Genomic DNA, 26947 nt, shown 5'->3' on the forward strand with positions numbered 1-26947 from the left:
AAGTAGAAAATATTAAAAATAAAGATAAACCCTAGAACGAGTAGGTGAGTCCAAACTTTTGACTGGTACTGTAAACAAGAAGCAAACAGAACACACAAATAAACAATACATATAAATACAAAATATGAATATTTGAGAAGTACATACATATTGATGTCTCTGAGCACTCTTGGTCAAATATCACGGGCAGACACTGTAGCAGAGTGTATGCCAGAGTACTACAGTTGAGACATGTTTAAGTTTTGGTTAATGTCCATGTTATGAATTTGTTTATCACTTGTAACTCCTTAATCAAAAGCCAATAGGTATAATGTTATAATATTAAGTCTTATAATTATAATGCATTATTTTTATGAAAACATAATTATCCCTGTTGGCTTTGAATAAACTGTCAGACTGTCAGACTGACTGAGATGAATAACCTTTTCAAATATAAAAATTCACCAAAAATCTCCAAACTGAACACTTATGTTTTGTTAAGACATCAATGAAACTTGTATTCTTTTTTACATTCAAGCAGTCTTCTTAAAGAAAACACAATTTAATTCATAGACGTGCCAATACCATAAACTACATTAACCAAGGTGGGAACACTCATTTATAGTATAATTTTGAATAAATTATACATTTTTAAAAGTACCAAACTTTTATTGCTACAATTCACTTTGGCTTCTTTATCAAAGACAATCTGACAGCCATTTGTAATTTTTGCATTTCCTTTTCCGTGCATCATTAGTTGAATTGAGTTGAACTTTTGATGGATGCGTAATGTGTTGTTGATGCGTTTCATCTGTCTGTCTGTCTGTCTGTCTGTCTGTCTGTCTGTCTGTCTGTGTGTGCTGGCCCAGGTGTTCTGGCCCTAAGCTTGGCTCTCAAGCAGTGCTCGGTGGATGTCCTGGAAGGAAGGCCTCTCCTTGGTGTTCCTCCTCCAACAATTCAGCATGATCTTATACACAGAGTCAGGACACAGCACTGGCTGGGGAAGGTAGACCTACAACACATAGACAATCAGGTACAACACAGTAGAACATAGGCAGGTAGATGTACAGCATAAGAGAGTGAGTCACGGGTGAGTGTGTGTGTGCGTGTTTCTCTCACCTGTCGTTTCTGGTCCCTGAAGAACTCGCCAGTGTTCTCTATGACCTGTTCGTCAGTCAGCTGGGAGTAAGGCTGCTCGTTACAGAAGGTTAGGGTCTCCCACAGCGTCACCCCAAATGCCCACACATCACTGGCTGTGGTGAACTTTCCCTGGGAGTGAAGAGGCAGAACAACAGATTTGTTCAATTGATTTCTATGGCTTAAAAAGGGGCTAGTTCAACTGATAACCAGAACCTTCATTCACTGGCCCATTACAGGAAACATAAGCGATTTAACGTTTTATCAGGGATTGTTATAACTAGAGTGCAATGTAGTCAGGTTCATATTGTGAATGGTCTGATAGCCAGTGGCCTCATTCCGTGAAGTAAACTGAGGTATCTACACTATGTATGACCATCAGGGGGGCACCACGTCTCACCAGTTTCCATCCCTCCCTCCCTCCTCACCAGCAGTATGCTCTCCCAGGACATCCATCGTATGGGCAACACGGCCCGGCCCTGGATGCGGTAGTAGTCTCCGCTGTACAGGTTCCTGCTCATGCCAAAGTCAGCGATCTTGATGGTGTAGTTCTTCCCCACCAGACAGTTCCTCGTGGCCAGGTCTCTGTGGACAAAGTTGAGCGAGGAGAGGTACCTCATCCCTGAGGCAATCTGAGTGGCCATGTAGCACAGGTTACTGTAGCTGGAGCAGAGAAGAGAAAGAGAGGAGAGTTGACACCGGCTGGAATGCGGTTTTAACCAATCAGCATTCAGGATTAGACCCACCCGTTGTATAATATCATCACATAACCTTGTGAATGTGTAAATACAAACCGTAATACAAAACATCTTCTTACATCACATTTCTACATGTTCTCCTCCGTTTGGCACCGCATCAATGTACTGTATCATAAAGCATGATACATTTTTACAGTTTTGGCATGACAAAGGGTGAAAAACCCATATGGTGTAACTGTCCGAGGTTGAATTTAAACAACAAAAGTATTGTGAATTGGGTGTAATTCATAACAAAAATTGTAATATTTAACTTTGGCACACATTTGAAAAACACTAATATCATATGTTGCAACCAACCTTAAAATGCATTTTTGGTATCATTTTAAATGTCATATGATACAACCACTAAAACCCATTAAAATTGTGTATTATTTAAATACCTGTTACTAAAGATTAAAACTGCCTCGTGACAACCTTTTAAAGTAGAGTTAAAAGCAACTGTCTCAATTATGTCTGTTTTCAAGTCACACACCTACCTAGACTGACAATGTCATTTCATTTGCATAGCCAGGTAAACAGAACAGGGGACAAGATAACTTGCAGTGACAGACTTACCGAGAGGCAATTTAGGCGATTATTATTATTATTATTATTTTTTTAACCTTTATTTAACCAGGCAAGTCAGTTAAGAACATATTCTTATTTTCAATGACGGCCTGGGAACAATGGGTTAACTGCCTGTTCAGGGGCAGAACAACAGATTTGTACCTTGTCAGCTCGGGGGTTTGAACTCGCAACCTTCCAGTTACTAGTCCAACGCTCTAACCACTAGGCTACGCTGCCGCCCCAATTTAGAGTTCACATTATCCATTCCGATAGCTGGGCTTATTAGCGATACCATTATACAGGTTCCTGTGGATACAATCACTAATCTTTAGTTTACTAGATTATTGTGATAAAGCATATTCACTAGCTATTTTAGCTAGCTTTACTCAGCTTATAGGCTTAACAGCTTGCGTATTAACTCATGTATCCTAGCTGGTTTGCTAAATACCTTTCTAGCTAGCTAGGTTCAGGGGTGGAAACAGGCCGAAACCCTCAGTTTTCCGATCTCCTCTGTGCTCGTGGCTACAACCAAATGGAAAAATGCACTCCACACTGCTAGATGACATGTGTTAGTCAATAGTGTAGGGTAATCTGCATTAAAATATATATTTGGAAATAAACTATGAAAGTCTCAATCATTTCAGATTTGTAGTCACATGAGGTGAACTAAACCCCATTTGATAAAATCTATGTGCGGTATGAATCTGTAGAAATGTCAGAAAGAATTTCACCCTAGAACATGCACATGCCAAATAAATATTTAGTATGTATGCCTTAAGAGCCGCTTGATTACGTCAATAGCTTTCAAAGCCTGCCCTCTGGAATTAAAGGGGCAATCTGGGTTTGGTACAAAATATTTGATCATTTTGATCTCATGGATGGTCAATCATTGCCTTCATAGCTCCGTCTATGAATTTGAGAGTTGTTACATCTTTCCATCTGCAGCCCATAGCTGTTGACTAAAGTGCTGCTTTGTTGTTGTTTGAATCCCAGATTCGCTGTTACATCTTTCCATCTGCAGCCCATAGCTGTTGACTAAAGTGCTGCTTTGTTGTTGTTTGAATCCCAGATTCGCCCTTTAAACCTTGCTCGTAGCATTACAGACAACGCGGTGAAACTTCCACTATGCATTCCCAAATGCTTCCAGTTACAGAAATATTGTTTTTCCCCCACAAACAACAATCTCATTCATACAGGACACAATTATTTTTGTGTAAAGTGTTTGTGTGTGTTTTTTAAAAGTTTTTATTTGACAGGAACTTCTATATAGACAGTTCCCCAAAATCAGTTAAACCAGTGAGAACCACAGTATGGCTGCATGCAAGATAGCACTAAATTCACTTCTCAGTGTGAATGCATCTGAAATAGTCTCTAAATCAGGTTTTGTCAACTAGGTTTGGCTTCAGGCCAAATTTCTGCTGAGCTAATAGTCGGCGGGCCAGGACATAATTAGTATGTAATATTAGCAATTATAATTGGCCAACACTACAAATTGAAAATGTATAACACATCTGATTAGTACATCATTAATTCAGTGACAATAATAATAATTTTGATCTGATTACGCTCAAAAAATCACCATGTCTCTGTTCAATTATTATTTTTGTCTATTTCTCTGTGCATTGATTGGTGGGGAAAAGCAGGTCTACGTAACCTACTGTAGGCTACACTTCTTTTTTAACATCAACATTGGTTCAGAACAAATAGCTTGAAAGCAAGGGAAAATGTTGCTCTCAAAAAAGTATTCAAAAAAAGGTGGATAATCAAATTGGAAGTTTCAGGATAGAATGTACAGAGAGATATGCGTTCATTTGACCATATTTTCCCAATGCCAAGCCAGTGTGTCTTAATAGCAATGAAAATGTTGCTGCAAATAATTCCATCTCAGACGTCATTATGAATCTAAGCATGGAACTTTCAAAGTAGCTTGAAATGTTAACTGCAAGCTACCCACACATCGCTTTTTTGGCTGACATATTCTGTCACTTAAACGGGTTAAATCTGCAGTAACAAGTCAGAGCGAAAACAGTCGTGGAAAAGGTGGAAAAAGTTGAGGCTTTTACTAGGAAGCTTGAGTTGTTCGATTTGGACAGAGGGACCAGGCCGCTGCATTGTCACAGAGGTGATGGAAGATTACATCAAGCAGCTTCTCCACCAGATTTGAAGACTACAGCTTGCCCAAGGATATCATTACGTTTGTACTTGATCCTCTCACATTCCGCCCAGGTGGATAATTCTCCTCCCTTACCAAGAAAACAATACCCTTGCTGGATGAGGCCGCAATTCAAACTGAGCTGATTGAATTCCAGACTTCGAGCCAAATCAGGGATGCGCTTAGGGGTGCCCAGTTCTTGAGTGTGTTTTGGGTGGCATGCTCAGAGGAATACAGCACAATAAAGACATTTGCATTTTATGCTCTAACAATGGTTGGGATCGACTTACACCACACACACACACACACACACACACACACACACACACACACACACACACACACACACACACACACACACACACACACACACACACACACACACACACACACACACACACACACACACACACACACACACACACACAGAAACAAACACACACACCTCCCTCCCCTCACCCTTACCTGACAGTGGGTGCGTTGCTGATGAGCGCTAGCTGTCCCTCAGCTTCATGGCGGGACAGGAACTGGTTGAGGTCTCCATTCTCCATGTACTCTGTGATCATGCAGAGGGGGTCACTGCAGATACACACAGCCAGCAGACGGATGATGTTAGGGTCCTTCAGACGAGCCATGATCTTAATCTCCTTCAGGAAGTCGTTCCTGATGATAACATAGGAACACAGACAAGGACAGAGGTTAGAAGTCAGAGGGGAGACTGTGAGAGCTTTGATTAATATATGGGAATATATCGCACAACACACACATTCAAAAGGTGTACTGGTGCTGGAAGAATCACTCAAAAAACATGTCTATGTGGACAATACATCTGAGAGCAGTATGTGCAGACATTCACTGTATTCTCCTATCAGGAACGTGGCCCCCCTCACCTGGCGTTTTTGTTAGCGTCTGCCCTTAGCATCTTAACAGCCACCAGTACTGGCTGGTTGTCACTGATGTCAAAGGAGAAATCCTCATCCATAAACTCCTGCATGCCCTCTGCCTCACACAGGTGGACCTGTAGGGGGACGAAACATGGAGCCTCTGTTCAACACACTACATCTAATGGTCACTAACGATGGTTCTAAAGAGGCACAAAGGTTGTGAAAGCTTTTTCTCGAGCTTAAATCACCAGATGAATCTATTCGATGACCCTGATCAATCTCAGAAGGGCATAAGAAATTTGTTTAATTGACGTAATGTACATCGTTCACAGAATTGATTTCTGTTTACTATGTGATGTCCAGAGAGCACAAACCTCTCCAAACTGTCCCTCGCCCAGCTTTTCTTTAAAGGTGAGCAGTTTCCTGGGGAACTCTTCCACCGCCACGTCCTTCCCTGACAGCAGGTCCATGGTTAGAGCAGGGACCGCGTACGTGTTGCCTCCAGTTACGCCCTGCAGGCTGACGACGTCTGCCTCGGCATAGTGAGGGACTCCGTCCTGGGCAAATGTTGCCGTGGGAGCCTTGGAGGCTGTCACTGCCACCACTGTGCTGGTCAATGCTGGAACCGGAGAAAAGAGTTGAAGATAAATCAGCAATATGACATGATAATACACAATAGGGCGACTTCATGCTTACAGAATGCAGACATCCCATCTTTCCAACCTCCGTAACCCAACTCCAGCATATGTATTTTCTGGTCATTTAAACCCTGCCTTTGTGTCTACTTACCGGCCTCCTCCGAGCTTTGGGAGAACTCAGGCAGCTTGCGTATCAGTCGTGAAGGCTCCTGGTAGTCAGGGCCCAGGGGGAAGATACGCTCGTAGGTGGAGCTAGACTCCTGTTCGCTGGGTGCTGATGATGATGATGACGATGAAGGGTTGTTGTGGCTGTAGGCGAATGTCTCGCTCTGTAGTGACAGACTAGCAGTTAGTTCATCGTCCAGCATCCGCCGCGAGGCCTAGAATAAAGGATGCTGGGGTGAAGAGACACATCTGACCAGTCCTGATTGATCAACACATGGTAAATAGTAAGATTTGTATAATATTTTGCATTTCCTGATAGTAACGAACAGTTACAAACTAACTTTCACATTCAGAGACATGGTGCATCAAAACGCTTTGTGAATCAGATAAAACGTGTGTGAACAGGCAGGATCTCTCACCTTCTCCAGCATCTTTTGCCAGACCTGCCTCCAGAGGATGATGACGATGATGGCGACGAGGATGAAGATGATGGCCACCAGGCAGCCAATCAGAATTCTGGTGTTGCTGTCGTCTATTTTGTGGGTGGGGTCATCCCCTGGGGAGGGGATGGGGGAAGACACCATTCGATTGGATGATAGAATTAACCTCTACAGGATTGGTGGGTCCCCTCGGGACGGTTGAGCTAATATAGGTGAATGCGATTAGCATGAGGTTGTAAGTAACAAGAACATTTCCCAGGACATAGACATATCTGATATTGGCAGAAAGCTTAAATTCTTCTTAATCCTAACTGCACTGTCCAATTTACAGCAGCTATTAAAAGTGAAAGAATACCATGCTATTGTTTGAGGAGAGTGCACAGCTATGAACTTGAAAAGTTATTAATAAACCAATTAGGCACATTTGGGCAGTCTTCATACAACATTTTGAACAGAAATGCAATGATTCATTGGATCAGTCTAAAACGTTGCACGTACACTGCTGCCATCTAGTGGCCAAAATCTAAATTGCACCCGGGCTGGAATAATACATTATGGCCTTTCTCATGCATTTCCAAGACAGTACAAAAAAAATATGCATGGTTTTTTCTTTGTATTATCTTTTACCAGAACTAATGTGTTATATTCTCCTACATTCATTTCATATTTCCACTAAATTCAAAGTATTTCCTTTTAAATGGTATCAAGAATATGCATATCCTTGTTTCAGGTAGTGAGCTATAGGCAGTTAGATTTGGGTATGTCATTTTAGACTAAAATGGGAATAAAAGGGTCCGATCTTAAAGCAGGAAGTGGGTTTTGGCCACAGCCATTGCTCACGGGTGGGAGTGTGTGGTAAAAGAGGTAAAAACTGATAAAGCGTGTGAGTAATGCATGTGTAGTGGGAACTGACCTGGTTGAGTGCTGGTGGGGGGGCCACTGGCAGTCTTGGGTGGAGCCAGGGTAGTATTGTACATGGCTGTGTCTGGAAGAGAACAGACAGACGTAAATCACAACAAAGCACCGATAATACTTTACAGATTAATATTCAAACCAAACAAGGTGTGTTTTCTCTACAGCACATGATTTGGAGGTGATCTCTTGTGTGTGTGTAAACATTTACCTGACTGGAAGGTGATTTCGCTAAACATCATCCAGGCGTCAGCGAAGTAGAAATGGCACTTCATAGCACTGGCCATGTGATTGGCCAGAGAGACAGTGATGAATCGGGCGCTGGGATTGACGTCATCCACCACAGGGCTGAAGGAAAGGGGCGTGGCCTCCCAGTCAGCCTCGGAACGGAAGTAACACACAACCTGGCGGAATGCCTTGATATGCTGCATGAACATGTTGTTACAGTGCACCTAGAGACAGAGAGAGATGGGTGAGCAAGAGGGGAATACGTTGTGGAGACTGAAATCTGTGAAAATGTGGTCTTTTGATTGGAAAAAGGGTCAAAAAGCTGAAAGATTTAGAACTGTAATGCCTGTAATTTGGGAATTAAAAAAATACCAACTCCCCTTATGCACACTGTAAACAGCTGGGAGATAACAGCCCCTGACACCAGCACCCACCCACCCACCCACACCTTCATGGTGGTGAAGTTGCGTGTGCGGTCGAACTCGAACATGATCTCCACGTATCCGTTGGGGAAGCTCTCGTTGGTCCAACCTACGTAGTCGTAGCCAGGCCACACATTGTAGACGTGGCTGTGGGTGAAGTCATCTAATCCACACATCCCATCAGTCAGCTGGCCCAGGCCCTCCGTCATACTGGATATGGAGAAGATAGAGAGAAGAACAGATAAAGATATAGCTCAGAGTTGGCGGATTTTGAGGTAGTCAAAATACAAACTAAAAATATGTTTTTTGGGGGGAACCAGAGAGTCTCTGTGTTGACAACCTTGCTTGACACAGAATAATTGCTATTTTCATGTTTAATTACCAAGTATTTATTTTACAATGCACAATATTCATTTTGTGAAAGGGAAGCTTGAGAGAAACTATTCCGTCATCTGTTTGTTCAACTTCCCTCCACCGACCACTAGGTGGTAGCATCATCTTTTCCACATTCAACATCTCCTCTTGGCAGTGGTATCAAAACCTGAGCCATTTTCTCTTCTCAGACAACATTCACAGACTCAAACTCAGAGAGAGAGGGGGAGAAAGAGAAGCAGAGAGAGAAATAGAGATAGAAGTCTGTCTATAGCAGAGAAACTGAGGGCAGCGTCATGGAGGAAATTATTCAGCACACATTGACTCAAACACCAACACAGAAAGGCAGCAATGATTCCCATATAGTCATTTATGTTCTCAAAAAGTCAAGTTTTAGTCCAAAGACACTGACTCAAACTCTCGCACGCGTTTATGCACCAGAAGTCATGTGTGGGTGTAATTGTCTCTGTGTGTGTTCGTAACAGTCCAGCGCATTACTGTGCAGAGAAGCATTCTTGTGTGTGTGTGTATGTATGTGTGTGTATGCGTGACAAAACCACAGTGACCCATGCCTTTGTGCTGTCTACATCCTGCCGTAACTACAGCAACCAGGCAATAACAAGGCCAGCGTGGAACCACAACTCCGAGATTGGTGAAGGAAGGACAAAAGGAGGAGAGGAAGAACTGAGGATGAGGTTGGATAAACCGAGAGAGAGGAGGGATACTTTAAGACAGGCAGAATGAAAAGGAGAAAGAATAGGACAAGGAGATGAAGAAAAAGAGAAAGGAGGAAGAGCAAGATGATGAGGGAGGATGAAAGTAGGAGCGATGCACACCCACCTGTGGATGACGGCTCCGTCGTACACCGAGTCGTTGAAGTGGACAGGCTGGCCCTCTAGACTCATCTGTTCTCCTGCTGGAGCGTTGTAGGACACCAAACCGTCTGGCAGAGAGAGGGACTCTGTATTAGCCTACTGAGCTGAATCCTAAACACTGTTTGCCGAACTCTGTGTAAAGGATGTCACACTGTTTCTTAGCGTGTACAACTTCCTCCTGATTCCACTCACACTGAAGCTCGATCCCAGGACCTCTGCCTTGCTAGCACACGTGACCAACCTCCTGAAGCGTCTTACCAGTCAGTGCCATGTGAAAGGCTAGCAATTCGGTCAGCGCAAGTGGCGACACTTCAGGCTGAGGAGTAAGTTTCACACATCCCCATGTGCTACATATGTCTACCTATGGTTCACAATAGGGAGCTCCTCCACATCTCCCTTTCTCCTCCCCCTGTCTTACCGAGCCATTCACAGCCGTAGAGCTCCACCCTCATGCAGACGTTCATAGAGTGGTCTGAGACGGGCATGAACCTCACGAAGCGGGCGATGATCGGAGGCTCCAGGTCCTTCAGCATGATGTCATATGCATTCCTGTTCCCCTCAATGACCTATAGCCATGTCACCCACAGATAATAATCAATCAATCAATTAGCCTAAATAATAAGCAATAACTCACCCTTTCCAGTTACCGTAGCCACCTAGATCGTCCTCACAAATCACCAGTAGTACCATTATCAATCAATATTTTATGATCAACATTTTTATATTCCTGTCCCTGTCAACCAATAATCAACTTCATCAATAATAAAACTGATTGATTACCTGGTTGCCTTGCCTGTTCCTCCAGGAGATCCAGCGGCTGCCGTCACGGCTGTATTTGATCTTGTACATCTGGGCAAACTCGTTGCCGATGCCCCCTGCGTGGCGGCCCTGGGTGCCCACCAGGGTGATGAAGTGGAGGGAGCGCAGGTCTACCTGGAGGAACTCCTTCAGGCTGTCTGGTTCCACCATTCTCTCTGGACACCACGCGCCATCACCCTCCTCAAAGTCCAACCTGAGAGAGGGAGGAGAGGAGTGGGGAAGTAGAGGGAGAGAGGAGAGAGGAAGATAACACATAGACAAAATGAGTGTGAAAATGAGCGAAAGGGAGGCAGGAGAACACAGAAAGAGAGGGAAAGGGTGGAGGGAAAGGAGAGCTGAGTGGAAAGTGAGTGTGGTGGCTGGATGTCAGTTCATACAGCCTATTAAACAAACACCTTTGTCGTAAATTAATGTGAAAGTGTGCATTTAGGGCTGAGCTGGCAAGGGAGAGGGGAAGCTAGGTCAGAATAAAAATAACATAGATTACGTTCCTTACACTGAGTGCAGGCCACCCACACTCTCCAACACGCACACATATGCACACACACATTCACTCCCTCTCTCTCGGTTTGTCTGGTTAAAGAACACATTTTAAGCCTTGAGACAAATGAGACACAGATTGTGTGTATGTGTCATTCAGTGGGTGAATGGACAAGACAAAAGATTGAAGAGCCTTTGAACGAGGTATGGTAGTAGGTGCCAGGCACACCGGTTTGTGTCAAGAACTGCAACGCAGCAGAGTGTTTCCTGTGTGTGTCAAGAATGGTTCACCACCCAAAGAACATCCAGCCAACTTGACACAACTGTGGGAAGCATTGAAGTCAACATGGGCCAGCATCCCTGTGGAACACTTGACACCTTGTGGAGTCCATGCCCTGATGAATTGAGGCTGTTCTGAGGGCAAAAGGGGGTGCAACTCAATACTATGTTTTGTACACTCAGAGTGTGTGTGTGTGTGTGTGTGTATACAGTACCTGCCGTATCTAGCAGCAGTCGACTCAGACCACTGACTGGAGGCTGAGATGTCTTCATCCTGAATCTGCCCTCCTGACATCCCCAGAGGGTACCGACACACACCTACAACACAAGACAGCTTTTAGTACACACACATGCAAACACAGAGTCACGCACACACCCACGCACACACCCAAACATGCGCTCAAGTATGAACAGCCCGTTATTGAAACAATGTAAAGCATAGACATTAGCTCAAGGAGCTACCACAGGCAATGTTACTCGTCACGCGAGCACGGTTCACGGGACCACCTGCACTACACCAAGTTGTGTGGTGGTAACTCTTACTGAGGTCTCAGACATAAACACACAGTCTGTATTGACCTGTATTATGTGTCTAATCTCCTCCACCTGGTGCCATGGTTTTAAACACTATATACTGGGTTTTAATCATGACACTTCCCAGCCCAGCCCAGCCAGACCAACCACAGTGGTGTTGTCTATAAACCATAGACCTTCAGACATTAATCATTATTATGAATTATCATAAACCACAGACATACACCCTCCTACTCCCTTCCTCTAAAATCAAATCTCGAGTCATCACAATCTGAAATTGAGAGAGCGGCGGGCGTTTAGTCAGGGTCAGGGTGGGCACAAAAACACATCCCCTCTCCCCAGCACTAAGAGTGTAGTTACTTTATTGAAATAAAGAGCAGGGATCCATTCAACCTCTCTGCCAGTGCAAACATAAGGGGTAGTGAGTGTGTGTGTTTTAGAGAATACCCTCTTGCTCCTGTGTGGTCTTTCCCCTGTAGCAGAGTGGAGACGATCAAAGTATGGGCGTTTGAACATTTCATCCTGTTTCACTGTGATCCGGTGGGCATGCGGGTAACTACTTGTGAAATGGAAGAGATGGTATCTTTTAAACTTTTACAAGCCTGAAATAGAATTTCTTTACTTTGTTGCTGTTTCTGGAAGTAGGGCTGGGAGTTTATGGATTATTTATTGAGGTTAATAATAATCACTGGCCATAGCATTGCTTCAATGGTCTTCTCTACTCAGTAGAAAACTGATGCTAACCATTACAGGTTTTCTCAGTTGCTGAAACACTAAAACCCATTGGCTGAACAAAGTCCTCAGTTTCCTGAACTCATTTAGCTAATTATGCAGTCTGTTGTCAATACCTTAAACCATTTCACATGGTAAAACACCATTTGCAGATCTCACTTCGACTTTTCAGCAAAACTCTGAACACATTCTCATTCTCCAAAACACATACTGCACTCTAATGCACATGTCATCCATACTGGTAAACACAAGTGGCAACAATCAAATACAAATAGAGAACACATGTCATTGATTGAACACAACCACTCAACATGGATTTAACCCGTTTCCAATGCTGCAACCAATATACACCAGTTCAGAGAGCAAACAGGTTGTTGAAGGTGGGAAGGAGAACGTCTGGGAATGGATAGAAGAAACCATGTGAGAGGACGAGTGAGTATGCGAGGTGGGCCACGAGGAGGAAGAGGAGGAGGAGGGCAAGAAAGAGGAAGAGGAAGACAAAGAGTGGACATATCTGATGAAATTCCACCAACAGTTGTAGACCATGTTCTTGTCCATGGACTGACAATGAGGGAAGCAGGACTTAGAGTGCAACCCAATTTGAGCCGATTTTCTGTGTCCACCATAGTAAGGACATTCAGAGAAGAGAACAGGTATAGTATACTACTGTATTTTTGTAATTGCAAATTTACTGTACTACACTATATGCAGCTGTTTCAATAGACATTTGTAAAGTGAATCACTGTGTGTATTGTACTGCATGAATATGTTTTGTAATGGCACAACTACTTTTTGTAGAATTGCAATACTTTGAAAGGCTACCACAAGGCTACCACAAGGCTACCACATGCAGGTGGAAGGACAGCTATATTCACTCGGGAGCAAGAGGCCGTTATAGTTGGCATGGTCCTTCAAGATAATGCAATACGACTCAGAGAAATCCAGGAACGAGTGATACAAGACAACACACACTTCCAGAGAATCGACAGTGTGAGCATTTCCACAATTGACAGTGTCCTCCATCGTAACAGGATGCGAATGAAATAAGTATACAGAGTTCCTTTTGAGCGCAACTCACCAAGGGTGAAAGAACTGCGAGCTCAGTATGTGCAAGTAAGTGTACATTCAGAAACATTTACTGTAATCCAGATTGTCTACAGTACTAACACATACTATGTGAATGACATTACTCTTCAGTACATACAATGTATGTGAATCAGAAGCCTAATTGTACTCTACAGTATAGCACTGTCTCTGTACAATATACAATATATTGTATTTCTACACAGACAATATTTGACTTGGAATCCTTGGACAGACCCCATGTGTTCATCTTTGTCTATGAAGCAGGCTTCCATCTAACAAAGAGGAGAAGGAGAGGCCGAAACATGATTGGACAGCGGGCCATTGTTGAAGTCCCTGGTCAACGAGGTGGCAATGTCACAATCTGTGCTGCTATCAGCAACCATGGTGTTCTACCTCACCATTTTACACTCGGGCCATATACATGTAACACCCGGCACCTTCTAAGATTTCTTGCCAATCTAAGAGATATTTTATTTGAGCAGCAGGTTCAAGAGCAGCAGGATCAAGAGCTAAATGAGAATCCCATTCCCACCTATATGATAGTGTGGGACAATGTCAGTTGCCACCGAGCTGCTCAGGTAAGGGAATGGTTTAACATCAATGGGCAGTTTATGAACTTGTACCTCCCTCCATACTCGCCTTTCCTGAATCCGATTGAGGAGTTTTTCTCCTCTTGGAGATGGAAAGTGTATGATAGACAACCCTACACCAGAGTAAATCTGCTGCAAGACATGGATTTAGCCTGTGGTGATATAGGTGAGGAATCATGTCAGGCACACAAGAGGCTTCTTCCCCCGTTGCCTCAGGAGGGAAAATATTGCTTGTGATGTCGACGAAGTGCTCTGGCCTGACCCAGCCCAAAGACAAGAAGAAGCACATTGATCACATGTTTACTCCTTTGATTTTTGTCCCTTTTAGTATTGTATACTGTAGCACAGTGCATGGTAGGTTGTATACTGTACAATGGACAAATTGTATGGCCCTGAACATTGTGCTTTCCATTTATTAACAGTACTGACTGCTCAATAGATTGACTGGTTGCAGGTTCATATCAACAAAGAACAAGAATTACAGTATCACAGAGACAAAGGACAAGTTTGTGAGATGCAGGGTACAGTACTGTAAAAATAGGGGTACAGGGAGGAGGAAGAACAAAAACAAAATTGCAAAGAGCAGAGCAGAGTAGTAATTTCTGATCAATTTTGAGCTACTATGATAGAACATGTTTTCGTTCATCAAAAGACAATGACGTAAAAATAGGAATATTTTTTTAGATTAAAAATGTACTTCTCCCTGAGGATTGTATGTTTTGAACAATGTGTTTTCTATTTTTCGGTGTAATGTTTACTGACTGCTTGAGAGTGTATATCATTTTGATCACTTTGTTTATGATTTGAGAGCCGTGTTTGATTTTGAACACAGGTAAAACTGTTTTGAGGCAAATGTTCCATTTTGCGAGAGGAGTCAGAGGTTATGTAAATACTGCTTGAAGATGAGGTTTTGTGTTGAATGTTTTCAGGAAATGGAGCAAGGTTTCAGAAATAGTGTTTTAGCAATTGAGAAAAACTGTAACTTGGAGACAACTGAACCAATGTCTTCTCTGCTTTCCGGCTAAACATTTCCCCAAACTATCTGAATGTGTGTGTGTGCGATAGCACAGGGTCACGCTGGTCAGTATGAGTGGCAGAGGAAGTACAAGGGGACACAGAGAGAGAGCGAGAGAGCGAGAAATACTTGTGTGTTTATGTGTGTGTATACTGAAGTGTACAGAGTGTGTGATATCTTGGGGTCAGGCTGGTTCCAGGAAGTGGAGGAGGAAGTGCAGGCCAGGGAGACTTTCCCTTCATCATGGCCCCTCAGCTCACTTTTTTATCCTTTCTTTCTGTCTTCCTTCCCTCTTCCAAATGTTTGCTTAAACATCAATATGGGGAAACCTCTCAGGGTTCGTCCTGGCAGTGACGGTGAGACTTACTCCAGAAACAGATCCGTCTCAAAACAAAAAACTATTCCAGATGTGAGGCTACCTTCTCCTCCGCACCTCCTCCTTACCTCCCTCCCATTCTCCTCTCTTTATCTTCTCCTGTCCTCCCTCCCCCATCCCCTGCCTCCTTCATGCTTAGACAGACATGTCAGCCATAATCACCACACACTTTTCATATTTTCAGTCTATTAGTGGTACCCTTGGTAACATAATTGCGATCAAATGTGATAACATCTGCAATTCCTCCAATAATAGTGTCAGTTTTGATTCATGTGTTGTATTCGGGAACATTTCATTGGCTCTCCAGGCAGCTCTAAGACTCCATAAGCGCGCAGTGAGCAAAACATCCATACAATGTTTTACAACAGTTGACTAAACTCTGGTTAATTAATAAAGATGAAATCAAATGGATTCACACTGTAGATTATAATACAGTGTGCACAGTACTCATTTGCACAGATCTGTGCACTTTTGCGTGATGAAAATGCTGTGCTTAAAGATCGACTTTGGGCAAAACCCCCCAAAATAACAGCTTTAAACGGTATTACAATGCACCACCATACCAGATCATTTAATGCTTTAAAAAAAGATGAATACGATATTTGGCTACAGAAGTGCCATTTCTTACCTATCTCTACAGCTTCCATCCAAAAACAAATCCTGTGAAATGACGTCAACACATACTGGAGCTGTTAGGGGCCAGCTACATTGGCTAACATAGCTAACGAACTAGCTACGTCGATTGCGATTGCGGAGCACATGACCAGAATGACAAATCAATGAAGCACCGAAGGCAGAGCACATTTCTGTTTGAAAATTGAGAAAGAGGCAGAGTTGGACCATTTTTCATGCCGAAAGTCGACCTTTAATACATGAGTGGTGGAAGTTGGGCTTGTTGACCATAGTACAGGTGTAGGATCTTCAAATCAGGGTATTCAAATCAGCGACCTTTTGGTTACTGGCCCAACGCTCTAACCACTAGGCTACCTGCTGCCCAAATATAGAAAGAGAGAGCTGGACGAACACACTCTCACATCCATATTGGCACATACTCTTACAGGTCACACACGTAAGCACACACACACACACACAGATCCAGCTCCAAGTGGCTTCTTTCCCTCTCTCAACACTTTTTCTTCTCTGTGCTCGTGCTCTGGCCAGTGAAAGGCAGGCTTGTTTCATAGTGCTTGATGTCTAACCACAGGCTCCAAACACACACACACACACACACACACACACACACACACACACACACACACACACACACACACACACACACACACACACACACACACACACACACACACACACACACACACACACACACACACACACACACACACACACAGTACTCTGATATTATACTCAATGTTGTCCTTGGCCATCTTGTGTAAACTGTCTCATAGCCTTTCTATTGTAATATGATGAGAACAATATCTTCAGTGCAATGGCTGTACCCAGCCTTGGTGGGAGTTTATTTTTGTGTGTGTGTTGTGCATGCAGAGTCTGTGGTTAATGCATTCCAGACATACTGACAGCAGGAAAGTATATTGAAATGGGCTTCCCATGTGTATTTGCTGGGATTGTTGATTACTCAGAAGTGATGGAGTGCAGAGTACTAATGCACCCGAACATGGCCAAAGTTCATTTAAATTCATGCAACAAAATGTTCTAAATCCCAAATATCCCCCATTGTGGAGAATCATTTTGCTGACGGCAAGTGAGAGAGAAGTCTTAATTATCTCCAGATTTCAAATCCTCTAAACTGGGCAAAGATTCTTTGAAACACCTGAGAATGGATGAGGGAATTGTGCATCTGTCCGTCCCTTGTGACTCTGCAGTTTTGCTTGGGGTCTCGTTGACTCAATCACAGGTCTTACTGTGTCTAACTATAATTCTGCTGCAAGGATGGAGAGGAAAAAAACAGAAGGCAGGAAATATGCATTGCTGAATTTAGTAGCACTGAGATGCATGGTGATGCCAACTTTCCCCTGTTTAAAATTCCTGAGCAGTGTAGTTATACCATCTCTGTCTTTCCCATTTCCATTCTGAGTGGGCGACATGCTTTCACTGTAGAGTAGGAGCCATAGAGACTGGAATAAGCCTGGAGTAGAGATAGATGGAGAAATAGAGGTGGATTCAGGTTGGGATAAGACTGGACTGTAGATCAAGTAATATGGATAGACTAAAGCTGTATACTGTCAAGCTGACCACTCTGCTGTATGTCCAGAGCACATCTCATAAACCCGGTCAGAGACTTCTAGCAACAGAGATGACGAGATGTAGACAGGCCTTAAAACAACCACAGCACCCACCACTTCACTGCTCAGTCCCATTGGAGAGAACACCCATTTTGTATAAACCCTCTCTCTCTCTCTCTCTCTCTCTCTCTCTCTCTCTCTCTCTCTCTCTCTCTCTCTCTCTCTCTCTCTCTCTCTCTCTCTCTCTCTCTCTCTCTCTCTCTCTCTCTCTCTCTCTCTCTCTCTCTCTCTCTCTCTCTCTTAAAGGTCAGACACATTGTAGGCTGTAAAATACACGCATGAATGGAGAGAAGGGTGTGTCTCCGTGAAGGCTCTTCAGAGGAGGAAGGGGAGGACCATCCTCCTCAGTGAATTTCTTAAAAATAAAAATGGTAAAACATTTTAAAAAGGTACCATTTTTAGATAAAACTATACTAAATATAATCATATGTAACCAAATAATTGATTAAAACACACTATTTTGCAATAAAGGTCTATAGTAGCCTCGACAGCACTCAGGGTAGCACCAGGTGTAGCCGGATGGTTCTCACCCCCTTCCATAGACTTACACAGTAATTATGACAACTTCAGGAGGATGTCCTCCAACCTATCAGAGCTCTTGCAGCATGAACTGATATGTTGTCCACCCAATCAAAGGATGAGAGAATTAATATAGTACTGAAATCATAAAATGTGGTGAGTAGTTGACTCAAAGAGAGAGAAAGACAATAGTTGAACAGTTTTAAACTATTTAATTTCTTCCAAAATGAAAGAGAAGCAAGAGAGAGTAATTTAGGCCTACTTAGCTAGCAAATGCAACTAGCCAGTTAAGCCTACTCAAACACCCTGTTCAAACAGGGGGATGCTATGATAGCTAGCTGGCTATGACTATCCAACGCAACACTGGAACTTTTGCAAGTCATTGTAAGCTTTTGGTTTTCCTACAGTGCATTTGGAAAGTATTCAGACCCCTTGACTTGTTCCACATTTTGTTACGTTACAGCCTTATTCTAAAATTGATTAAATAAAAAAATATCCTCATTAATCTACACACAGTACCCCATTAATGTCAAAGCGAAAAGTGTTTTTGGACATTTCTACAAACCATTTAACAATGTGTTAATGCAGTGTCAATACACTGCACCTATGTAACTACCAGGCAAATGCATATGGTTTTGGAACCTTAAGTGTAGTGGTGGTGTGCTACCACACTACCAGGCAGAAGGATGAAGAGTGCAATATGGACTGTAAAGAGTTAAATCTGGAATCCTTAATGGTGAAACTTCCACCTTCTAACAGGACAACGACCCTAACCACACAGCCAAGACGATGCAGGAGTGGTTTCGGGACAAGTCTCTGAATGTCCTTGAGTGGCCTAGCCAGAGCCTGAACTTGAACCCGATCAAACATCTCTGGAGAGACCTGAAAATAGCTGTGCAGCAACGCTCCCCATCCAACCTGACAGAGTTTGCGAGAATCTGCAGAGAAGAATGGGAGAAACTGCACAAATACAAGTGTGCCAAGCTTGTAGTGTCATACCCCAGAAGATTTGAGGCTGTAATCGCTGCTTCGACAAAGTACTGAGTGGGTCTGAATACTTATGTAAATGTAATATTTCCGTTTTTATACTGCTTACTGACTGTACACTAATGTTACTGCATAATTGTAGCTGGTTGTAGCTGGTTAACTAACACGTTAGTTCTGTTAGCAAGATGGCGTAGCAGTAAGTCGTCCTGTCGTGTCGTGTCCCTGTATATTTTGTTTATATTTTGTTTATTTTTCGTTTTTTACATATTTTTCGTTTTTTACATAGCTATCCCTTTAAAAACATTTTGCTAAACCTAAGCTTCCAAATAAGCTGGATCTTCACAACTAGCTATCTAGCTAAACCGCAACCCCGGATGATTACCCCTGGCTAGCGTTTCCACCCACTTAGCTTGAAGCTAGCCCGGCCTGCGCTACCACCGTAGCATACTCCTGAGCTACAATACCCGGGCCCACGACCGGTCTATCGATGTCACCGCATGAAGAGGAATAAACAGACTCACCCCATCGCGACGTCCCCCAAAGGCTAACTCTCTAGCCCTCGCTATCTCCCTGCTTGCTAATTCGGCCTGCTAACTGCTAGCTTGTCCAGCTCCGGTCCGCTAACTGCTACCTTGTCTAGCCCGGGCCTACAAACTGTTAGCTTGTTAGCACAGGCCTGCTAACCGCCTGAATCGCCGCGTCCCAAACGCCCACCGGACCCATATTTACTTTCTATCTCTTTTGACTTTTAATTTGTTTATACCTTCCGGAAACCTGCCTCACCCAATGTGATACGGAATCGCTATTATTTTTTATTTATTTTTAGAACACACTCAAGAACCTCCAGAAGCTAACCAGCTAACTAGCTACAAGCTATTTAGTCATTGTTCGTTTTTTTTAACCTGGATAACACTCGCCAGTCCAGCTTCCCTTCCCCATCCACCGCTGCCCCCTGGACACTGATCTCTTGGCTACATAGCTGATGCACGCTGGACTGTCCATAAATCACGGTACTCCATTCTGCTTGTTTGTTTTATCTGTTGGCCCCGTTGCCTAGTCTACGCCATTTTACCTGCTGTTGTGCTAGCTGATTAGCTGTTGTCTCACCTACTGTTTTAGCTAGCTTTCCCAATTCAACACCTGTGATTAGTGTATGCCTCGCTGTATGTCTCTCTCAAATGTCAATATGCCTTGTATACTGTTGTTCAGGTTAGTTATCATTGTTTTAGTTCACAATGGAGCACCTAGTTCCACTCTTCATACCCCTGATAACTCCTTTGTCCCACCTCCCACACATGCGGTGACCTCACCCATTACTACCAGCATGTCCAGAGATACAACCTCTCTCATCATCACCCAGTGCCTGGGCTTACCTCCGCTGTACCCGCACCCCACCATACCCCTGTCTGCGCATTATGCCCTGAATATATTCTACCATGCCCAGAAACCTGCTCCTCTTATTCTCTGTCCCCAACGCTCTAGGCGACCAGTTTTGATAGCCTTTAGCCGCACCCTCATACTACTCCTTCTCTGTTCCGCGGGTGATGTGGAGGTAAACCCAGGCCCTGCATGTCCCCAGGCACCCTCATTTGTTGACTTCTGTGTTCGAAAAAGCCTTGGTTTCATGCATGTCAACATCAGAAGCCTCCTCCCTAAGTTTGTCTTACTCACTGCTTTAGCACACTCTGCTAACCCTGATGTCCTTGCTGTGTCTGAATCCTGGCTCAGGAAGGCCACCAAAAATTCAGAGATTTCCATACCCAACTATAACATCTTCCGTCAAGATAGAACTGCCAAAGGGGGAGGAGTTGCAGTTTACTGCAGAGATAGCCTGCAAAGTAATGTCATACTTTCCAGGTCCATACCCAAACAGTTCGAACTACTAATTTTGAAAATTACTCTCTCCAGAAACAAGTCTCTCACGGTTGCCGCCTGCTACCGACCCCCCTCAGCTCCCAGCTGTGCCCTGGACACCATTTGTGAATTGATCGCCCCCCATCTAGCTTCAGAGTTTGTTCTGTTAGGTGACCTAAACTGGGATATGCTTAACACCCCGCCAGTCCTACAATCTAAGCTAGATGCCCTCAATCTCACACAAATCATCAAGGAACCCACCAGGTACAACCCTAACTCTGTAAACAAGGGCACCCTCATAGACGTCATCCTGACCAACTGGCCCTCCAAATACACCTCCGCTGTCTTCAACCAGGATCTCAGCGATCACTGCCTCATTGCCTGTATCCGCTATGGAGCCGCAGTCAAACGACCACCCCTCATCACTGTCAAACGCTCCCTAAAACACTTCTGTGAGCAGGCCTTTCTAATCGACCTGGCCCGGGTATCCTGGAAGGACATTGACCTCATCCCGTCAGTTGAGGATGCCTGGTCATTCTTTAAAAGTAACTTCCTCACCATTTTAGATAAGCATGCTCCGTTCAAAAAATGCAGAACTAAGAACAGATACAGCCCTTGGTTCACCCCAGACCTGACTGCCCTCGACCAGCACAAAAACATCCTGTGGCGGACTGCAATAGCATCGAATAGTCCCCGTGATATGCAACTGTTCAGGGAAGTCCGGAACCAATACACGCAGTCAGTCAGGAAAGCTAAGGCCAGCTTCTTCAGGCAGAAGTTTGCATCCTGTAGCTCCAACTCCAAAAAGTTCTGGGACACTGTGAAGTCCATGGAGAACAAGAGCACCTCCTCCCAGCTGCCCACTGCACTGAGGCTAGGTAACACGGTCACCACTGATAAATCCATGATTATCGAAAACTTCAATAAGCATTTCTCAACGGCTGGCCATGCCTTCCGCCTGGCTACTTCAACCTCGGCCAACAGCTCCGCCCCCCCCGCAGCTCCTCGCCCAAGCCTCTCCAGGTTCTCCTTTACCCAAATCCAGATAGCAGATGTTCTGAAAGAGCTGCAAAACCTGGACCCGTACAAATCAGCTGGGCTTGACAATCTGGACCCTCTATTTCTGAAACTATCTGCCACCATTGTCGCAACCCCTATTACCAGCCTGTTCAACCTCTCTTTCATCTCGTCTGAGATCCCCAAGGATTGGAAAGCTGCCGCAGTCATCCCCCTCTTCAAAGGGGGAGACACCCTGGACCCAAACTGCTACAGACCTATATCCATCCTGCCCTGCCTATCTAAGGTCTTCGAAAGCCAAGTCAACAAACAGGTCACTGACCATCTCGAATCCCACCGTACCTTCTCCGCTGTGCAATCTGGTTTCCGAGCCGGTCATGGGTGCACCTCAGCCACACTCAAGGTACTAAACGACATCATAACCGCCATCGATAAAAGACAGTACTGTGCAGCCGTCTTCATCGACCTTGCCAAGGCTTTCGACTCTGTCAATCACCATATTCTTATCGGCAGACTCAGTAGCCTCGGTTTTTCGGATGACTGCCTTGCCTGGTTCACCAATTACTTTGCAGACAGAGTTCAGTGTGTCAAATCGGAGGGCATGCTGTCCGGTCCTCTGGCAGTCTCTATGGGGGTGCCACAGGGTTCAATTCTCGGGCCGACTCTTTTCTCTGTGTATATCAATGATGTTGCTCTTGCTGCGGGCGATTCCCTGATCCACCTCTACGCAGACGACACCATTCTATATACTTTCGGCCCGTCTTTGGACACTGTGCTATCTAACCTCCAAACAAGCTTCAATGCCATACAACACTCCTTCCGTGGCCTCCAACTGCTCTTAAACGCTAGTAAAACCAAATGCATGCTTTTCAACCGGTCGCTGCCTGCACCTGCATGCCCGACTAGCATCACCACCCTGGATGGTTCCGACCTAGAATATGTGGACGTCTATAAGTACCTAGGTGTCTGGCTAGACTGCAAACTCTCCTTCCAGACTCCTTCACTCAAGCCGCCAAGCTTACCCTAGTAAAACTGACTATCCTACCGATCCTCGACTTCGGCGATGTCATCTACAAAATGGCTTCCAACACTCTACTCAGCAAACTGGATGCAGTCTATCACAGTGCCATCCGTTTTGTCACTAAAGCACCTTATACCACCCACCACTGCGACTTGTATGCTCTAGTCGGCTGGCCCTCGCTACATATTCGTCGCCAGACCCACTGGCTCCAGGTCATCTACAAGTCTATGCTAGGTAAAGCTCCGCCTTATCTCAGCTCACTGGTCACGATGGCAACACCCATCCGTAGCACGCGCTCCAGCAGGTGTATCTCACTGATCATCCCTAAAGCCAACACCTCATTTGGCCGCCTTTCGTTCCAGTACTCTGCTGCCTGTGACTGGAACGAATTGCAAAAAGTTGGAGACTTTTATCTCCCTCACCAACTTCAAACATCAGCTATCTGAGCAGCTAACCGATCGCTGCAGCTGTACATAGTCTATTGGTAAATAGCCCACCCTTTTCACCTACCTCATCCCCATACTGTTTTTATTTATTTACTTTTCTGCTCTTCTGCACACCAATATCTCTACCTGTACATGACCATCTGTTCTTTTATCACTCCAGTGTTAATCTGCAAAATTGTAATTATTTGCCTACCTCCTCATGCCTTTTGCACACATTGTATATAGACCCCCCCCTTTGTTTTCTACTGTGTTATTGACTTGTTAATTGTTTACTCCATGTGTAACTCTTTGTTGTATGCTCACACTGCTATGCTTTATCTTGGCCAGGTCGCAGTTGCAAATGAGAACTTGTTCTCAACTAGCCTACCTGGTTAAATAAAGGTGAAATAAAAAAATAAAAAAATGTTGACTATGAAGTTACTTTAGGTAATATGGTGACAATGATGTAGGTTGTTTGTAGCAGTTGTGATATGGTTTGGCTTGGAAAGTTGTTTTTGCCCGGTCACAAACAGCTGATGTGTTGTGCATTGAAGTTCACAAGCGAAAAGAAAAGTTGAGGAGGAGGAGAGCGCATAGATGCGAGAAGGAATTCAACGTGGCTGCTATGAAAGTGAACTGTGTTTACGCGTGATCAGGTATTCCTTCTGCCGATTCTGTTGAAAAACATTCTTAAACAGAAGCAAATGGAACAAAACGGGGATAAACATAGCTGAATTTGTCCAATAGAAATTCTTGTTTGCAACTGTTGGACATTGATTACACTCTACGTCAGCTTGATGCAGGCAAACGTGTGCAAGGCGGTATTGAATGTGTCATTGTCTGTCCATGTGTCACCGTCTGTCAAATGTCTCTCTCGACCTGTATGCACCTACATTGTAAACTTTCATTCATAGGCTAGGTTGTAGCAACCTCATGATGGGTATAGGGCAAATGTGAGTATAATGTAGTAGCCTAAACCTATCGCTGTTACACTGGGTGAATGGAATATGAATGACAGTCATCCAATACGCTGTAATAGAAATAATGCCATGCTCATGAAAAAGAAAACGTCCTCACTCGTTACTCCTTTTAAACGGCACTGGCTGCCACTGGTGTGTCTAGTGTGTGTTTTGTCACTCCACTGTTAAAGACGTCGAAGTTTTGATGTATGTTCATGAAAGTCCATGAAAATAAATGGTTGTTTCCCTGCACCAAGCCACAGAAAAATACAAGTTTACAGCATATGGAACATAGGCTTTGTTCGCTTCGAGGCACCACAGACAATTTTGTGAGACATGTTCTGGTGTGGTTGTAGTTTGCCTGGAGCAGGCTTTAATTAAAAAGCAATGTTAATGTGAAGAACTGACTCTACAATTATCTCCCCCTCTCTCAGAGCAGACTGCCACAGCTGTAAAAGACCACGCACCACACACACACATAGTCTTGTACAGCTAACCTTGTGGGGACACGCAATTTAGTCCCATTCAAAATCTTTTTTTTCCCGGACCCCTAACTTAACCCTAACCCGTACTCTTACCCTAACATTAACCCAAAAACCTAACCTTAACCCTAGCTCCTCACCCTAACCCTATAACTAACCTTTGCTCCTAACCCAAAACCCCCTAGAAATAACATTTGACCTTGTAGAGACCAACAAAATGTCTCCAGTTGGTCATATGTGTTATTTTACTACTCTTGTGGGGACTTCTATTTAGACCCCCCCCCCCCCACACACACACACACACACCACACACACACACCACACACACACACACAGAAACCACACACAGAGTTTGGCCTTGTGCCCTGCTCTTTATCCAATTATAAACCTCTATTTAATGACAACAGCTCTATAATGTTGTCATACGTACTATTGTCCCAAGTCATTGTATTTATCAGGAGTTGACTCAGATTTTCTCTCTGTTGCCTACTGGTTGTCAGTGATCCGTCTCTGCTCAACAAGCGTTGCCTCTGGGTTTCCTTGTAAAATATAATTGGTCATCTCATTGACATCACACTTTCCCTCAGTGAAGCACACATAGAGTGGTAAAAGTGGAGAAAACCATGGACACCAGAACAGTCCTGCTCATATCAAAGAGACAACAGCAGCAATTAAGGCCACCACATGGACAAACACACACAAGCACGTGCATACACAGCTCCCCATACCGTTCCCATGGCAACACTCACCTGGGTTAACCTGTGAGGTGACGTCTCCTACCAGATAGAGAAGGATGAGCAACGGAAAGTGTTTGTCCCACAGGCGCTTCATCTCCCACACACACACACACACACACACACACACACACACACACACACACACACACACACACACACACACACACACACACACACACACACACACACACACACACACACACACACACACACACACACACACACACACACACACACACACACACACACACACAGAGAGGGTCTTCAAACCTGAAATCAATGGGAAAACAACAGACAGTCAAAATATGTCATACAAGTTGGAATATTTGGACTGTGATGAAATGAAACAGAAGTTCAAGGGTCCGTGTTTGGATCCATGTGGTATATTCAGACAGTTGATGCGGTTTTATGTCTTTCCTCCAGGGAACCAGACCATCTGAGAGGTTCTATGGGAAAGCTACAGCTTTTACTGGAGGAATGGTTTTCATTTGCTCAATAAAGACAATAATTGCTGTCTAAAAGTGGAATTTCCATTCATCATTACCTTAACACAAGCGAATAGCAAAGGGATATTAAAGTCAAACTGGCAGGGATAATTCAACATTACAGTAGCCAGCTCTAAGGAATAAAAAGGTACATAAAACTGTACCTATACAGCTAAACATCTAATAGTAAATGTGTGTGGGTGTGTTAGAGAACTTCAGACAAAAGGAGGTAGGAATAAATTCAAAGTGAGAGAGAGAGAGAGAGAGAGAGAGAGAGAGAGAGGCAGAATGGGCCACCACATACATTACCACAGTGGGACTGATTATACAGTGAGACAGAGACAGGTCCAGCAGGACTCCTCTCTTCGACAGACCCAAACAGCCAATGGTCTAACCTCAAAGGAAAAGTTGATGTCTACTCACAGTGATCTTGAACAAAGCTTTTGGTAATTGACTCTAGTCTTGTGTGGTTGTCTGGCCTCCCACTTGCATAATGATCTAGTAAAAGGTGTGTGTGTGGGTGGGGGTGGGGGTGGGGGGTGGGGGGTGGGGGGGGGGGGGGGGTTGCCGCACATGTAACCTCTTTACCGTCATTCTAACTCATTGTTACATAATCACAATCAGTCTTAGTATGTGGCTTGCTCACTGTGTCAATAGCTTGTTATGGAAGAAACACCATGCTGCATTTAAAGCATGGGGAACAAAATGGTCATGTGGTAACGTTCATTTATTACTGGAACGACTGGATCTTTGCTTATATGCTTATATAAAATAGTGCAAT

General features: G+C 44.0%; 1 protein-coding gene across 3 annotated transcripts; it reads right to left on the bottom strand.

Moving 5' to 3' along the window:
* On the bottom strand, positions 1-25826 carry LOC109897515 (discoidin domain-containing receptor 2). Of its 3 annotated transcripts, none has more exons than XM_031833543.1 (16): positions 25694-25826; positions 11302-11404; positions 10289-10520; positions 9927-10074; positions 9474-9576; positions 8288-8471; positions 7823-8063; positions 7613-7684; positions 6679-6815; positions 6246-6423; positions 5831-6075; positions 5463-5590; positions 5038-5235; positions 1545-1779; positions 1099-1248; positions 1-991 (listed from the first exon to the last, which is right to left on the bottom strand). In XM_031833543.1, the coding sequence occupies exons 1-16, from the start codon at positions 25773-25775 to the stop codon at positions 860-862; spliced, it is 2568 nt and encodes an 855-aa protein (XP_031689403.1). In that variant the 5' UTR covers positions 25776-25826; the 3' UTR covers positions 1-859. The 3 variants fall into 3 exon arrangements, with proteins under 3 accessions (XP_031689403.1, XP_031689402.1, XP_020347605.2); XM_031833542.1 differs by having other exon boundaries at positions 6246-6474; positions 6679-6791; positions 25694-25825; XM_020492016.2 differs by having other exon boundaries at positions 6246-6474; positions 25694-25825.
* Between the last annotated feature and the right edge of the window lie 1121 nt (positions 25827-26947).

Source organism: Oncorhynchus kisutch, linkage group LG10 (assembly GCF_002021735.2).
Source record: "Oncorhynchus kisutch isolate 150728-3 linkage group LG10, Okis_V2, whole genome shotgun sequence".
Taxonomy (NCBI): Eukaryota; Metazoa; Chordata; class Actinopteri; order Salmoniformes; family Salmonidae; genus Oncorhynchus; species Oncorhynchus kisutch.

Excerpts from the sequence above, each read along its gene's own strand:
- LOC109897515 (XM_020492016.2), bottom strand. The coding sequence starts at position 25,775 with ATGAAGCGCCTGTGGGACAAACACTTTCCGTTGCTCATCCTTCTCTAT. Across the intron at positions 6,475-6,678 it reads GGCAAAAGATGCTGGAGAAG|GCCTCGCGGCGGATGCTGGA; the intron begins GTGAGAGATCCT and ends CCTTTATTCTAG. Across the intron at positions 1,249-1,544 it reads CCTGGGAGAGCATACTGCTG|GGAAAGTTCACCACAGCCAG; the intron begins GTGAGGAGGGAG and ends CTTCACTCCCAG.